Genomic DNA, 16664 nt, shown 5'->3' on the forward strand with positions numbered 1-16664 from the left:
CATTCTCAAAACATGTCAACCAAGGCCGGATCAGATTGTGCACATGGGCCAGTGACACGGTGCCTTGGGGCACCAACCATTCACAAATAGTGGGGGGGCACCACATGACATTTCATTAATGTTGAAAATATGAAATGGCCATATATAACTCATCATTAACACTAATTTAATAATAATAATAATAATAATATTAATGATAATACTGAACAAATCAAGATTACATGAACATTCATTCCTCCTTCCCCCAGTCTGTCAGTTGAGTCTGTCCACAAATATGCCCAAATGTATCATTAAAAAAAAAAAAAAAAAACGTGGCAGAAATGAAAAATGGGCAGGCATCAACTGAGTGGTTGTGCAAAGAGATTCTGGATCCTGTTTAAACTAATACAAATTTTGAATTGAGACATTTCATACATGTACTGTATATAGTTGGATGCTGTAAGTTATTTTCATCTTATTTGTTGGGCTGATGTAGTTAGTAAATTACATATGAGAAAAGCTCTTGCTTATGTGTACTATTTTAGACAGAAAGAAGGTGGGTGCGTGTGTGCGCGCGCGTGTGTGCGCGCGCGTGTGTGCGTGTGTTTGTGTGCGCGCGTGTGCGCGCGCGCGTGTGCGCGCGCGTGTGTGTGCGCGTGTGTGCGCGCGTGTGTGTGTGCGTGCGCGTGTTTGTGTGCGCGTGTGTTTGTGTGCGCGTGTGTGTGTGCGTGTGTGTGTGTGTGTGTGTGTGCGCGTGTGTGTGTGTGTGTGCGCGCGTGTCTATCAAATTTCTTGTGATAACCATTTCTTAGTTATACATTTCTTAATAGCATCCAACAAGACACACAGGTTAATAATCTCACCTGTGTGTTTGAGGCGGGACAGGAGGATCTCAGTCTGGTTTCTCTGCTCCCAGTTTTTGACCCAGTCCAGCCTCACACGGACCCACAGACCAGAATCTTCAAACCGTCGATGCACCGTTAGATCCTTTAGAACCTCTTCACTGGTCTCTGCAGTGTGGACCATCTGTAAGGCTCTGAAAAACACCAAACAAGAACTGAGTGCACTGACCTCCTGTTCAAAATGGCAGAGTTGACAGGCCCCGGTGTCTTTGTAGCATTTCACCGTAGAAAGAGTATTTTTGTGTGTGTGTGTGTTTTTATTGTTGAAAAATGGCTATGTGACATTTTTAACTACACATATATAACTCAGTCAGATTTTTTTTCTGAATAATCACAACCAAGCACAGAGCAGTGGGCAGAGATAAGGGTTAGGGCTTAGGGGAGCACACAAGCATCAAATAGTGAACAAAGTTTATTCAAACATCCCTCAAAACACTATTACCACTGTACCTGATTTTTACCATCTTCAAAACATGAAAAACAGAACTAGTTCATTTTAAACAGTCTCAAGAAGTTCAAAGTTATGTATTCTGAACATCTGAATGATTCATAATAATAAGTTTATAAGTGTGTTTCATAAGTTTTTGCCATAATGGTATTACTAACCTCAACTAGCATGCTAACACCAGGTTCTCTGAGGATAAAATGCTTTATAATTAGAGGCTGACAGTACACAACAGTATTACTTCTACTTTGCTGCATATATAATATATCTGTACTGGGGCAAGTAAAACACTTTACTCAATACACAGAAAAAATGACCAGCCACTTTAAGTACGATAATGGTGAGGGAACAGTTATAATGCCATCAAACACAATCAAAAGCTCATAAAAGCAAAATCTGAAACACATTCAGACACTCCAGAGAAGAAAAATGAGGTCAAACTTGGTGATAATGATTTCTTTTCTTTACCTTGGAGTTGGGGTTTTTAAGGGACACTGAAGGACGGGAAGTGACCCCAGTCGCTCCATTTCTCTGATGAAGGACAGGCTTTTGGTTTCTTCTTCTGTAAAATAATTCCTCCTCAAAAGTTCCTCAACCTGAAAGAAAATTACTAAAAGGTTAATGTCTCTTAAACTAACTTCTCTTCAGCTGTTTAATAAAATGAATAAACAGACTGTTTGTTTCACTGGGAACAGTAGCTCACAAATTACAATACAAGATTTATAATTAATAACAAACAGCAAATCAAAACATAATTATACATGGTTAATTAATAGCTTAATATGGTAAACACATGTGGGAATTTAACCAAAATGTGGAATGGCATTTGCCATTGCCACCATCCAAGTGGTTTCCTTGGTTACAAACACTTTTCTAGGAACAATATGTGAATGTTTATGGAATCTTTATGAAAAAGTCCGAAATAATCCATCTATAATCTAAATAAGACTCACCACAAACTCACGGAGCTCTTTTTTGTCTGTGTACAGGCAGATACTGTGGAGCTGCTTCTTTACACTGAAACCCTGATGTAAACACAAAACACAAGTGAAGGTTAAAACAAGGACAGAGGGAATAATCATTAGAATAGCTACAATTAACAAGACACAAAGGCTGGAATTATTTAAGTAATATTTAGTCCCATAAACATATACCATAATTAGTTGATTTTTTAAATTATTTTCTAAAAGGGCAATCAATATAATTACATTAAACCCCTATTGTGGTTCTAGATACATAAACAAACAAGAATATGCAATTAACAACAGAGACGCAGATGAAGAAATTTATTACAAAATCCATGTATGATCCAGCAAGTATAAAGTCACCTTGAACGGGGGACGTACATTAAAGCACCAATGTTTTGTGCTCTGTAACAGAGGAGATGGAGTTCTTTCAGCCTGACGCTGCCTGTTTACATCACGTTTTTAATCCGCGTCCTTACTGTGAGCAGACTTACATTTCCATAAATTTACAGCCAACATCTTCTTGTCTCTTGTCTGTAATATTCTTTTGGCTATAATATTCCCCAGTTCTTAAGTTTTAAACTTTTCTATTTCCATGGAGTCAAGAAGGTAACATGTCATCTCCAAAAGGTTACATAGTATTGTATTCAATAGAGATTAGCAATTCCAAGTTTGAAATCATCCAAATGATTCTAGTGAAGGAGTATGTAGTTTGCACAGCATATGGAAGCACAGTGCAGCACTTCCTGTATTACCATGTGACATCACAAGTTGGAGTGTTTTTAGTTTGAGTGAAGAATACAGCCTAAATACGCAGCGTTTGTGTGAATGAAACAGAACACAACTCCAGTTATGTTTGTGATGGGGAACATGATCAGAAAACAGTGTAATATTCAAGCTGAGTGTTCAGGATTACGAGTTACTGTAGACATTGACTAGTGAAGTCTGGATCATTCTTAATAATGTATTTGTTCATTACAAATGAAAGCCTTTGTTCAAGTTTTATTAATGCTATTAAGACTGCTGTTACAATAAACTGCAACTAGATGCTGATTTGAAATTACACTTGGTCTAGTACAGTTTGGATATGATTTGAATACATTACCATGTTAATGAGCAGGGCGTTGGCGGTGTCCAGGTCTCGCTGCTGTAGACTGGAGTACACCTGTCCCAGCCCCTCCCTCCTCACAGCGGCCAGTCTGTGCTCTGATTGGCCCCTTCGCCTCAGAACTGCCTGAGCTCGAGGGATCTGATTGGTCAGGACAGACGCACGGACCACTTCCTGTAAAACAAACAGAAATAACAGCTACTTTTTAAAACTTAGGCTCCAATTGAAAAAGCAAGGAATTTTAAGTCAAGAAGTTGCTAAGTCAATTTCATTTATAGTTTTCACGCACACAGACAACTCAAAGTGTTTTACACAGAAAAAAAACAAAAAAATTGCAAATTATATGAATGTTCACAACTGACCTTTGACCTTTGACCTATGGAAGATGTGAAATCATCGCAAATCTTTAAGAAATAAACTTCCACTAAAGTTTGGACAATGCCTCTGACCGGAGTTAACTTTGGATGCACACTGCCCTTCCCCCATTTCCTTCAGCTCCCTAGCTTGGACCTGCAGCCTCAAATAAAGATTTATTGACTTGTGTTCTGGTGAGACATTTCCTGTTCAAAACTATCTCACACAAAGACACTTTTCAAGGAATAAATATCTTCACAAAAGAGCAACAAGAGAAGTTTCATCTGTTAATAAACCAACTGACAGAAGTTCAGATGAAGTGACAATAATCAACACAAATAAAAAAAAAACTGTTGGATTTTGATCGAACAATCTCTAAATCTCAAGTCAATGGACTTTCTACAGAGAAAGAAGAGGAATGGAATGAACTATTCATTCTATGAATTGTTCCAATGTGTTTTATAATGTTGATTTGTAAATGTCATGTGAATACTTTATTTGTAATGGAGAACTATGTCACAAAACCCCCAAGTCACATTCGTCACCTCATCCCACACACAACTCACACCTCATTGGTTTGCCTTTCCCACTTAAGACTTAAGAGGACAAAGACAGATTTCAGTCGGAACCTGGAGTTGAACAAAGGAGGGACAACAGACCCAGGTCTCCTTCCTAAAGTTGTGTCCATCTCTTGACTGTTTTTTATCAAATTTCCTGTAGCTGATTGAAAGCAAAGCTTTCATATTTTTCCAAATTTAAATATTTGGATCGATTAGCCTTAATCTGTGACCAGAGCTGTTCAGACCTCGTGGACACTCGGAGTGTCTTCTTCTCCTCTAACAGTGGAGATGGTGTTCTTTCAGCCTGACACCGCCTGAGCCTGGAAGTATTGTTTAGATCATATGACCTTCATCCATTTCAGTGTGTTTGATTCTTCAGAACTGACATCCTTAGAAATTCAACCCTTCACTGGACCTATGAAGAGCACATGATGACTGGACATGTCCATGCCCCCCGGGTTGTATACGTCACTGTCACAGAATGACTTACTTCAATCAATTTAGACTCAACACAGAACTTTAGATAACTCTTAAAGTTGTGCTAAATCTCAGATCTCCTTAGTTTAGAGCAACATACACTCATTTACATATTTCATATTTAAATGCTTCTGTTTAACTTGGTCAGTAAATATTCATAAACCACAGTTTGCTTTGGTGAATAGTGATCTTATTCCAGATACGAGTCACTGAAATGGACAAGAATTTACAAACCTTCAGATTAATTGTTTAATAATTAATGAATTAATTAATTAACATAGGTAATTGTTTATATTGCATTGGTAATATTTCAACATTTGTTAAGTGGTGCCCCAAAACTATACTTCTAGTTAAAGCTAAACTCACAAAGGCCACGTGAGTGCTGCTTCAACTCAGAACTCTCACATTCCAATCTGTAACATCAATTACCTCCTTTAACTAAGGGACCCTTTCCTTGTCACACTACATATATCAAATAAATACAAAAGTCATGACAGTTAAAAGTGGTCTTATATGTGTGTAATCCCTCAGTCCTCCAGATAGATTCCAGAGTGATCATTCTATTCAGGAAAGGTTCATTTCCATCCTGTCCATGGGACTTTTTTAGTATCGATACTAGTTAATATCTGTTAGTGATTTTTGATACTTTCGACAACCCTAATTACTTAAGGCATTTGCACACACTCTAATGGGAGCAGTGGAAATGAACCGTGTAATGTAGCATTTGGCAGTGGGCTAATAAGCTAATTGATGCTGTGGTAATGAAGGTCTTTGGAGAATAGAAATGAGCTGTGTGACTGCTTATGGGCGCTTGTGTTGTAATTACAGCAGTGTGTTGTGACGCTCACAGGAGGTCTGCTTCACTAAACCACATTTAAGTTTGACCTTTGGAGCTTGTTTATGCCTTCATTAAAAGCTAGTTTGCATATGTCATCTACAATTTTAAAACTAATTGTTATTCTATCTTAGGGCCAGGCAATATGGTCATGACTTTTCCCCTTGTATTAACTCATCACAATTTGATTAATAAATTCAACCTGATTTAATATTTTCATATTAACACATAACAAATTAAAGGTGCACTATGTAACTTTTTGGTTGGGGTTCGTTGCCTCCTTGTTTCTATGGATATGTCATTGCTCTGTGGAATGTTCCACAGTGTGACATTAAACAGCTCTTCCTCACATTTATTGAATTACAGGTGGTTTTATAACTCAAAAATACCTAGAAAAACAAACATTGTGACTGTGAGCAGGGTCGTCTCTCCACAGATCTGACCTGGAACTTGGTCTGATTTGGTCTCCATGAAAATAGAAAGGTTTAATGCCATACTGTGAAATCTTCCAGACAAAGCAATAGCATCTCCATGGAGAAAAGTATTTGACGGACCCTCCACCAGAAAAGCTACACAATGCACCTTTAACAAATAAACCTGACCTAATAATATAATAATAATGAACAAACACAATCTGGGCTTTAACAGACCTATTGTAAATGATCACAGTTTTACTACAAGGGAGTACTGAAAGTGTTTTTAACAGGTTTGAACACTTATTTTCTTAAAATGCAGTTAAAATGATCATTTAAAGAAGACAATGTGCTTGTGTCTGCTATAGTTATGATCTAGTTGTAGATCAACCACAGATTTTTGTTTTAATTTGTACCAAAATTACAACATGATGCTGCTACTACTCCTACTCGAATCACTGAAAAAAAAAAAAGTAATAATAATAATAAATTGTAAAATTGCATCTTGAAAATTAGCCATTAAAGATTGCTCAAACATGCATCATTCACTTCAAATACAACTTTGAGTGTAGGCCTGCCACAATAATTAATATCCACTTCAAAATACTAATATGAAAGATGAAAGAACATTTTTTGGGGTCAATATTTATCATGTGTATTTTTTGGGGGGATTTTATTTTTTGGCTATACAATATGATTTCTTTTGTAGAAGGTTGAATTAACTCTATGACTCAGATACACACTAAGCACTAAAATGTTGCATTCTACTACTTATTTATTGCAAGCTCATGATTTTTTATCAGTTTTGTAGCTTTAGAATAGTTTTTGTGGTTTAAATCTGCTCTTGGGTTATTCAGGGGCATAAGTTGGTTTCAATATTATTGTTTATTATCATGTATATTTTGCAGAATAGGTCTGCTTTATGAATGCTCAAAGGGTAAAGAATGTGTCTTGTATGTAAACTGTTATTGTATACCAAAATGCATCAACGTTAGAATGAAGTGAAAACCACTGAGCTGTATTTGTGCAGTGTATTACCGGAGTGGGCAGCTGATCCCACTCATCTGCAGCGCTCTCCTCTTTCCTGGACCCTCCAGAACCTGAACTGGACCAAGGAAACCTCTTCATGAAGCCTCTGAGCTGAGTCAGGTACTGGTCCAGCACCTCCACACAGCTGTGAACGTCTGCACTATCACCTACACACCACACAAACACATACAACAACACAAGAACAACAAGGCTGAAAAGGTGTGATGTGGACAAAATTGAAATGTATTGATTGTCATCCAGACCCCATTTTCAAACAATCAAAACAGCCTAATGGTCCTTGGATCACTTATTTTACTTACTTTCTATGTATTAATACACTGTTCTTATTCTATGTTACTCTGTGTGGATCTATGTTTTTGTTCACTGTATAATTTCTTTGTTAAAATGTTGTTTGTGCAAATATAAAAAAATATATAACACAACATACTTAAAGCTACAGTCTTATTTGATAGCGTGTCATGTTTCTCACTGTTGTGGTGGGACAGCAGGGCTCTGATCTGGGAGTGGAGGAAGCTCAGTGTGATATGGAGCAGCTGCTCTGAAAACTGTCGACTCTGAGCTTCACTGTTTGAGTCTCTCACTGAAGAACACAGCAGGTCTAAGGCCGGACACAGCTGCTGGACTCCTGGAAGAATAAAACATTTTAGATTAATTGATCGTGTAACAATTACTTAGAACAATGAAAACAAATAAAACAAAAAACAAATAAAATTGCAAATTTTTCCTCCATTTACTCTATCACTGTATTATAACTCAGTATAACTGGTTTAGTCCTGTTTTGTACCTTGTCTGTTATGTGCCTGTAGTTTAATCTCAACCCTTAGTTTAGTGCAGGGGTGTCCAAACTTTTTTCATCAAGGGCCACATATTTAAACGCAGATGAAGCAGAGGACTGGTCGAGGGCCATAGACTGATGCTCAGTACAGAGAATAATTGAAATATGTGCAGGTTTAACATGTTAGAATGATCCATAGTTTGGACATGCCTGGTTTAGTGGTTCTTGGTCTGAACATTTTTAAACATCTATGAGTTAGTTCAAAAATAGCCTACAAACTAATAATTTTACTAATTACACCCCAAAGCAGCTTAAACTCTGAGACAAGTGACACTTTGTATATAATGTAAAGTAGTTATTGATGCTTACTCTCTGTGAGGTTGAGGCTGGACCCTGCTGGCTGCTCGGTTGGACTCAGCACATTTTCTTTACTCTTCAGGTAAAAATCCACTGTATCGAGCTGACGGTTCTTCAGTCCGGCCTTTAACATAAGAGGTCACATAAGTTCATCACTGACAGTTTACAGTTTTGACAACTGTCAGGACTAACAACACTATCAACTTGATGGTGATAGAGGAGATCACATACCTGCAGAGAGTGGATGGGGATGGAGCAGCGCCCCCAGTTGTTCAGATTACAAACTGCGTCCACCGTGGCCGCACTGCCGAACAACATCAGTCTGCTGAGTAAGTCCTGCTGTGAAATGGAGAACAGGACCTGGAACAGACCGCCATCTGGACAGAAGCATGGATATATGACACCAATCCTTTAACAAACGATGCCTTTAACATGAGATAAATATTAACATCTCATGTTACAGGCATCGTATTCAAAGTTACAAGAAAGAGGCTACATTCAAGAATGACTCTGCCCAAACAAAAACACATTTGTTAATTTATAAAACGAAAATGCATTTAATTACAGTTATTTACTCATCAAACTGTCAAAATCAAATCTGAAAGATGAGACATAGGCCAAAACAAAATTACATCTAAATTATAAGACAAAAACAAATAGGATCAAGACAACAACAAAAAAAAAAACATTAATAACAAATTTTAGTTTAAGACTGTCCATAAGAAGCAAATGCTCTTCCTAATGCTTTGCTTTTATTCTCATGAAAAAAAAAAACACAGAGTTTTGGACCTGATTCTTACTTTTCAGCAGTAGCACATGTTGTGTCTCTCCACAGCGTTGAACTGGAGCCGCCTCGCCCTCTGCCGTGTGGTAGCTCACTTTCCCTGACTCAAACTCCAACAGTGCAACAGTGGTCTGAGCGTTGCCGGGGGTGACGAAGGTGAGCAGAGCCGAAAACTCAGATACATTAAGTAGATGTGGAGAACAGGCTTCAGGAACAGAGAAGGGTAGGGTAAGACCTCTGGAAGGGACTCGGCTTTGGTCCGTCAGTGATGCATGATGGGAGCTGAGGTGAGGTAGGGAGGACCACCAGGGGTCGCTGGAGGAGGAGGAGGAGGAAGGAGGAGGTGAGGAATCTCGGGCTGCACTGTACATAGAGACCAGACGAGACTCCCAAGACCTGAAGAGAAAAGGGAAACATATAGAAACAAAAACTTGTCAGCAACTTTTAGGTCATATGTTTTGTAATTGTAAATCAATCAAAAAAAATAAATCAATATGTTATTAAAATATGTTTACTTTGTTTATCACAGATATAAAATAGTCCTCATATACCCCCAAGCTCGGGTTTGAACATGACCTCCAGTGTGAGTGAATGGGCTGATCTCAGTAGTGTGTAACTAGTTTAGCCTTAGAGTGTTTGTGTGTCCAGTGGCTGTGCATCTTACTGAACATGCACAGCTCTAGTACTCTTCTCTTGTGTACCATGTGACTGCTCTGACCTCTGACAGAGTTCAACTAAACAAACACTTTTAACAGATCCATGATTTCAACTTCCTGTTGATGGACATAATTTTAAACACTCAGAACTGAAACAATCAAATATTCTGGTTTTGAGTGTTAATAGTGTTTTTCACCATTGCTAGAAATTGTTTGGAACAGGCATGCCCAAACTATGGCCCTGGGGCTAAATCTGGCCCTCAGACCAATTTTTCTGTTTTATTCTCTTACAATTAAATTATTATTTTTTTTAAATCTACCTTGTGTCCTATTGAGCATGTAAACATGAATAAAGTTCTGGAGACTCAGATTAGAATTATTCTCTCAGTATGAACCATCAGTCTGTGTCCCTTTATCGGCCCTCCACTCCCTCAGTGTTTTGGCCCTTGATGAAAAAAGTTAGTCTAAATCAGGTATGTCCAAACATTACGCAAACGCGGTTTGTCCTCCATTAAAATAGCCCCCTCATTTCTAGTTCTAACATTCTGTAACAGCAAGTTGTTTTTCTCACACACAGTTTCTGGTTTACAGAGTGTTGGGCTATTGCTATGGCAACGATGTGAACGTTTCACCCTCTGAAACCTGATGTATGTATACCATTGTATACCTGTGACAGTTGTTTAGAAGCAGCAGATAAAAGATTCACTGAGTTCACACTACACTTGGTGGGAGTATTGATTGTCTAAGAGTTTGCCTCTGCAGAGTCTCATTTGTCATTCCTCCCCCTCCCTGCTTCTTTTCCCTGGTTGTTTACCGGTCGGTGCTGAAGTCCAGTCCCAGGGCGGAGAGGCAGTGTTTGGAGCAGCTCACAGAGTCCTGGTCCCTGGAGTCTTGAGGCTGCAGTGAGAGTCTCTCTGGGTTCACAGCACACAGCAAGTGGTCCGGAAATAGCCTGAAAAAGTTTCTGAGTTCATTTTGCTTCCTCATAGTGTATTTGTGTCCTTGGTATAACCGCATCCATCCGAATAGCATTGCAAATTTGAAGCCACAGTCAGACAGAGCACAACATTGGGTCTAAGAACATTTTGGCAGCAGAAATAAATGAGCTAAGGTTTTTTTCTCAGCTGTGCCGCCTCAAATAAGAATCAGAAAATACAAAAAAAAATGGATAAACAAATAATTTTCCCCAGTGTTATTATAGGACCCAGACTATGCACTCAGTCTCTGCTTGGCCCTAGTTACAGGACGTCCTTTAATTTGCCATACTTAGGGCTGTGCAATACTTCAATAAATCCAATTCTAGTCAAAATAGAGATTTTTTATTTTATTTTATTTTATTTTTTCATAGAGAGGTCTACAGCTCTGTCAGTAAAAGTGTTTGCTCTGGAGCAGATATCACACTTTAGAGGAGGACATCTGTTTCTTATGTTACATAAAATGGTACGTTTTTTTTTAGTTTGTATTGCTTATGTTCAGGTAATTCATGATGAAAACCATTTTAATTGTATTCAGTATTTTTTTTATTTTTTTATTAATATTTTGTCATCCAGCCCAGTCCTAAAGGTGAAAGTGAAATAGGCTGAGCCAAGAGTCTTTTTAATCTTTTGTTTACTGTTCTAATGTTGTTGTTCGGTCTTGTATCTGGCCTTTGCACTTTGTGCCACATCTGCCACATCTGCACCTTATGCCTCAGTTGCACTAAAGCTCAGCTCTGATGTCCATATTTGTACGAGCACCTGACCTGTATGAACTGTATGTTTGTGTTTTTTATGCTATAGTCTGTGACTGCAAACAGAATTGCCCCTTGGAGATAAGTAAAGTTTTCTAATTTAATCTAATCTGATTTGATCTAATCTAATCTAATCTAAAAACATCAAACATATACTATAATGCATGCAGCTAAATTGTGCATTGTTCAGGACTTTTTACATTAATTTAATTGAATTTTGATTTATGGGTCAATGGTGAAGTCATTAATTCAGGCCTTATTTCATTGCATAAAAATGTCACTGCTTTGGCAACACAAGAAGCAATTAGAGGACTGACATGATGAGAAAATCTAAGGTGTATGGACTTTTCACAACATGGAAGAAGGAGAGCACCACCTCGTGACATCATCTGGGATATATACTAGAAAAAGGAGAATATCACATCTATAATTGTTGTTCAAAAAATATGCAAAATTAGAATATAAAATGAACAGAAACGTCTAGAGTAATCTCCCAAACAACAATGATATTTCTGCACTTTTCTGCTTAATTGTATTACATTATGTATTACACTACTTTCTGTTCTATGTTCTAATGTAGTTTCCTCAACACAAACCTGCACATTTAGGCTGAGTTCTTCTCTCAAACAGAAAAAAACCCTGTTCTACATTGTGATGTCATGTGGTAATACAGGAAGTGCTCCACTCTCCACACCTTCATGAGAATAATTTGAACGATTTCAACTCTGGAATTGCCAATTTCTCCAAGAAAAAAAAAAAAAAAAAGGTAAAAGGTGGCTTAAAAACTACTGCTTCATGACATCACAAGGTGGAACAGAGCATTCTGGAGATGTAGACAGACTAATAATACTCAAACATGAATGAAACAAAACACAACTCAGGGTATGTATTTGATCAGGTAACAACATTATAACATGACTTAAAAATGATTCATTCAATATTCATTTTGTCAATATTGCCCAGCCCTCCTCTTGAGAATATCAAATATGCACAAATGAAATAAAAGACACATTTCTTTTATGATTAGCTCAAAAATACCAATCACAGTTCGATCACATCATCCGATCACAGTGTTTTGTTTAAAAACACTAAATGCATTACCTGAAGTAGTGGTGGAGGTCTATAGCTGTGGCAGTGTTGGTGTCCGTGAGGGCCACAGCAGTGCTCAAGTCATAGGACACTTGGAGAAGGAGGTAGGACGTAGGAGAAGGAAGCGAGGGAGAAGGAGACGAGGACAAGTCATCGTCCTCAAGTCCAGAGTCCAGGTACAATGGTAGGTCCACAGAGGCCAGGAGAGATCCATCAGACAGAGAATAGACCGCTGTAATACTGGGATAAGGAATATATGACAAGTTCAATGTTTTTTTTAAAGGTCCTATATTACACAAAGCTCACACATGTGAGCTTGAATTCATGTTACTACCTCCTCAAAAACACACCTGGAGTTGTGTTTTGTTTCATTCACACGTTTGAATAATCCTGCATTATTAGTTTGTCTACATCTCTAAAGCTCAAAATGCTCTGTTCCATCTTGTGATGTCATGAAGTAGTTTTGTAGTTAACAGCTACCTTTTATTTATTTATTTTTTTGTAGAAATGGGCAATTCCAGGTATGACATAATCCAGATGATTCAAATGAAAGTGTATGGACTTTAAAAACACAGTGGAACACTGTATTATCTTGTGATTGTATGACATCATAAGGTGGAATAGAGTGCTTTCTGTTTGATAGAAGAACTCAGCCTAATACGAAGTTTGTGTGTTAAACATCTTTGAATTAAACAAAACAAAACACAGTTCTAAGTTGTTTGTGATGAGGAAACTACATTAGATCATAAATCTGAAAATAGCGTAAAATGGGACCTTTACAGAAACAATCATTCAAGTGTTCTGAAGTAACCAAAAATGTGGCTTTTTGTAAAAGAGGAATAATATGATCTTGAAATGTTTTGCGTTTTCAAAGTAATCTGTTTATTATGTATTTTTTATTTATTAATGTGGCATTTGGAGAGGTCCCTGAGAGCAACTTCAGAGGCAAAAAACTAAGCAAAAACGAACACAACTAGAACTCTGAAAATACAAATATCGGATTCACACCTTTTGTGGTTTTAGTACATGGTATGTACCAGCTCAAATTAGGATGAAAAACACACTACCCTCACTGACTTCATTTATTAGCTAACTTACATTAGACCACTTTAAATCAAGCAAAATTCCTTTTGTTCAGTAAAAGGATACAGATGAGCCCACTGATTGAGATGGTGAAGAGTGTTCCTCTGCAGACACAGTGGTGAACAGGACTCTGGCCCTCTCTGTTCTGTTGGATTCTGAAGCAGGACACGATCTCTGGCTCCTCTGCTGTCTGCTCAAACTGAAGCTGAAAGATCCACTCAGAGTTTATCACAACAGAGCAGAGACCAGAAACCCAGGAGAGAACATGGAGGGACTGAAGCTCAGACACACCTACAAGAAAATACAATCACAAGAAAGTAATAATAAAGGGTTACTCAAACATGTGAATGAAGCAAAACACAACTCCAGGCATGTTTTTAAGGAGGTAACAACATTATAACATGGCTTAAAGCTCACAAGTAAGATAAAAACTAAAACTAAAAACTAAGGTTAAGATATCAGACTAACTTAGCTGGAGGATTTTTTACGATCGTGCATGGTTTGGGTTGCAATGAAAACTGAAAATATTAAACTTCCAAAGAAAAGTATTACCAATCATAAGTGATATATCTGTGTACTTTTGTGGATAAGTTGTTTCAAATTTGTTTTATACTCAACTAGGCAGTGACTTAGTAGTTAGGAAATAACTAGAATTAATGTTTATTGTATCATCCTCACTGCATAGACTTAATAAGCTGGACAATGATGATACTGGGGTTTAGATTTTGTAACCAGTTTTCTCTGATTTGACCTAATCACACTTCGACTGTTTGTAATTCATGTTGTTAATCAAATCAATAAAAAATAAAAAGGAATAGACACAATTTTCTCGTTTCCATTTCTGATTTTAAAGGTGCCCTATTTAACTTTTGGGTTGAGGGTCCGTCACTTGCTTGATTCTTTGGAGATGTCACTGCTCTGCCTGAAATGTTCCACAGTGTGACATTAAACAGCTCCACCTTATCGATTACAAGTGGTTTTATAGCTCAAAAAATACCAAGAAAAACAGACATTGTGACTGTGAGCGGGGGCGCCTCTCCACAGATCTAACCTGTAACTTGCTCAGGTTAGGTCTCCATGAAGATAGAAAGGTTTAATGCCACGCTGTGAAAGACAAAGCAATAACATCTCTATGAAAAAAAAAAGTATCTAACAAAACCTCTAATGAAAAAATTACACAATGGACCTTTAAATTGAAAATAAATGAAACTGAATGAAAGATACACAGATTCAACTTTTTTCTACTAGTTGGTTTTGGACTGTTATTCCTGTGCTCAGTGTGCTGTGAAGCAGTACTCACTGTGGTCCTTCTCTTTTATCGCCTGGAGCAGTTTTTCAGCAGGGTATTCACCCACGTGGAGCACAGAGACAGAGCCTGGGTGAGCGCACACCTGCAGAAGTTTCAGACCAAACTCTGATCCCACAGCCAGAAGACGGGAGCTGCTTCTGGGACTGGCGCTGTGCACACTCCCCTCCTCCCACTGGACACTACAAAGAAAGAGAGGAAGAGAGATTCATTTTCACTTTGAATTTGATAAAAATGGCTGAACAACATGTGAAATCTTACAATGAACATCATATAGACTGAAATGACAACCTTGCAGTAACCTCATAATAAACATACCTGGAAATGTTTCATTCACACTTCTTTGATTTATTAATCTGTCTGCATCTCCAAAGCTCAAAATGCTCTGTGCCACGTTGTGATGTCATGAAGCAGTAGTTTTCGAGTTATTTTACTTTTTGTTCAGTAGAGATTGGCAATTTGTGGGCTGAAATTATCCATATAACTCTAGTGAAGATATATGGAGTTTAAAAACACAGTGGACCACTTCCACATGACATCACAAGGTGGAATAGAATGTTTGTTGTTTAAGAGAAGCGCCTAAACATGCAGGATTTGTATCTTCAACATATGTCCATGAAACAAAACACAACTCCATGTCTGTTTGGATGAGGAAACTACATTATAACATACTCTAGATAATAGTGTAATATGGGCCCTTTCAGTGTATTATTAATAGAATTATTTTGTCATAGCTCTAACCATAACACATTTATGTTATTTAACGTTTTTGGGTGCATTCACACTTTGGTCCTGTACTGTTCTAGTCCTGGTTTAGTCCATGTTAAGTCTTGGTCTACTCCTGTTCCACTTTCATCCAAATTTAGATCCAACATTGATGCAATGTGAGTGAAAGTGATCCTAAAATGTAATGTTGGGGTTTCTTTCACTTGATAGGATCGTTTCCTCATTGTCACTCACTGCCTGAAGCGTCCCTCCACTGTCACCGCCTTGGCCTCTCTGTCCGCCGGATCCCACAGCTCCAGAGTCCCGCTCACACCGACACATCCGAGCAGAGAGGCCCCGGGAGCGAGCTCGGCACTCCGGATCTCTCCTGCCCGAGGACCGACGGGGCTTTCGGGGATCACAGCTACCTCCAGGGCGTCCCTCCGGAGCTCCGCGGAGGACATGGCTGCAGCTCGGTTAGAAGAGAGTTAATTTAGCGACTAAGACACATTTTGGTGAAAAAAATTAAATCAAATAAACAAAAGACACAGTGTCAACAGTGAAACATTTTGTCTCTTGTTCCGCTTAAGGAACACAGGTTCACGTGCGCGTCAGCTGATCACAGACAGCGAAGGGAAAAGAATCAATAACCGAGCTGATTACACGTCAGATTACACATCATAGATCACGGATCTATTAAAATAACACACAAATACATGCACATGATGCATTTACAAAGCTTTATTATATTATACACAGATTATAGCCTACATAAACAGAATGTACACAGTAAAAGCAATACATAATATGTGAATACATAAATAAAGAAAAAATAATGTTTAAGGTCGGAGTAATTCATTTTTACTGATTGGTAGTTACATAAAATCTACAAAAATTAAGATCCTAGAGGTTATAAATTTGCAGCAAAATTAGCAAACTTGATCTTAAATGTTATCTTTTTTGCATATTAAATTCGTTCAAAATGCAGTAATATATTTGTAATATATTTAGTCTAATAATTTGATAATATTATTTCAACTGTCTTTGTTCAGTGTTTGATTACTTTTGCCTGGACTGGTGGATGTGGCGCTG

The 16664-nt window shown here is 37.9% G+C and overlaps 1 protein-coding gene across 2 annotated transcripts in view; it reads right to left on the bottom strand.

Annotated features, from left to right (window-relative positions):
- The window catches only part of spg11 (SPG11 vesicle trafficking associated, spatacsin), a 41567-nt gene extending 25376 nt beyond the window's left edge, over positions 1–16191 (bottom strand). For both annotated transcript variants that reach the window (XR_008632380.1, XM_020919140.2), the window contains exons 1-14: positions 15828–16191; positions 14862–15049; positions 13628–13852; positions 12491–12710; positions 10475–10612; positions 9021–9400; positions 8452–8597; positions 8233–8344; positions 7558–7713; positions 7077–7234; positions 3397–3573; positions 2280–2351; positions 1795–1922; positions 843–1015 (exon numbers count right to left, since the gene is read on the bottom strand). Coding sequence is in view for 1 of the 2 variants with exons in the window: in XM_020919140.2 (XP_020774799.2) it covers positions 843–1015; positions 1795–1922; positions 2280–2351; positions 3397–3573; positions 7077–7234; positions 7558–7713; positions 8233–8344; positions 8452–8597; positions 9021–9400; positions 10475–10612; positions 12491–12710; positions 13628–13852; positions 14862–15049; positions 15828–16036 (2482 nt within the window). In the remaining variant the exon portion in view is untranslated. The remainder of the gene's footprint in view (positions 1–842; positions 1016–1794; positions 1923–2279; positions 2352–3396; positions 3574–7076; positions 7235–7557; positions 7714–8232; positions 8345–8451; positions 8598–9020; positions 9401–10474; positions 10613–12490; positions 12711–13627; positions 13853–14861; positions 15050–15827) is intronic.
- Between the last annotated feature and the right edge of the window lie 473 nt (positions 16192–16664).

Source organism: Boleophthalmus pectinirostris, unplaced genomic scaffold (genome assembly GCF_026225935.1).
Source record: "Boleophthalmus pectinirostris isolate CB_2022bp ecotype Guang Dong unplaced genomic scaffold, ASM2622593v1 HiC_scaffold_2, whole genome shotgun sequence".
NCBI lineage: Eukaryota > Metazoa > Chordata > Actinopteri > Gobiiformes > Gobiidae > Boleophthalmus > Boleophthalmus pectinirostris.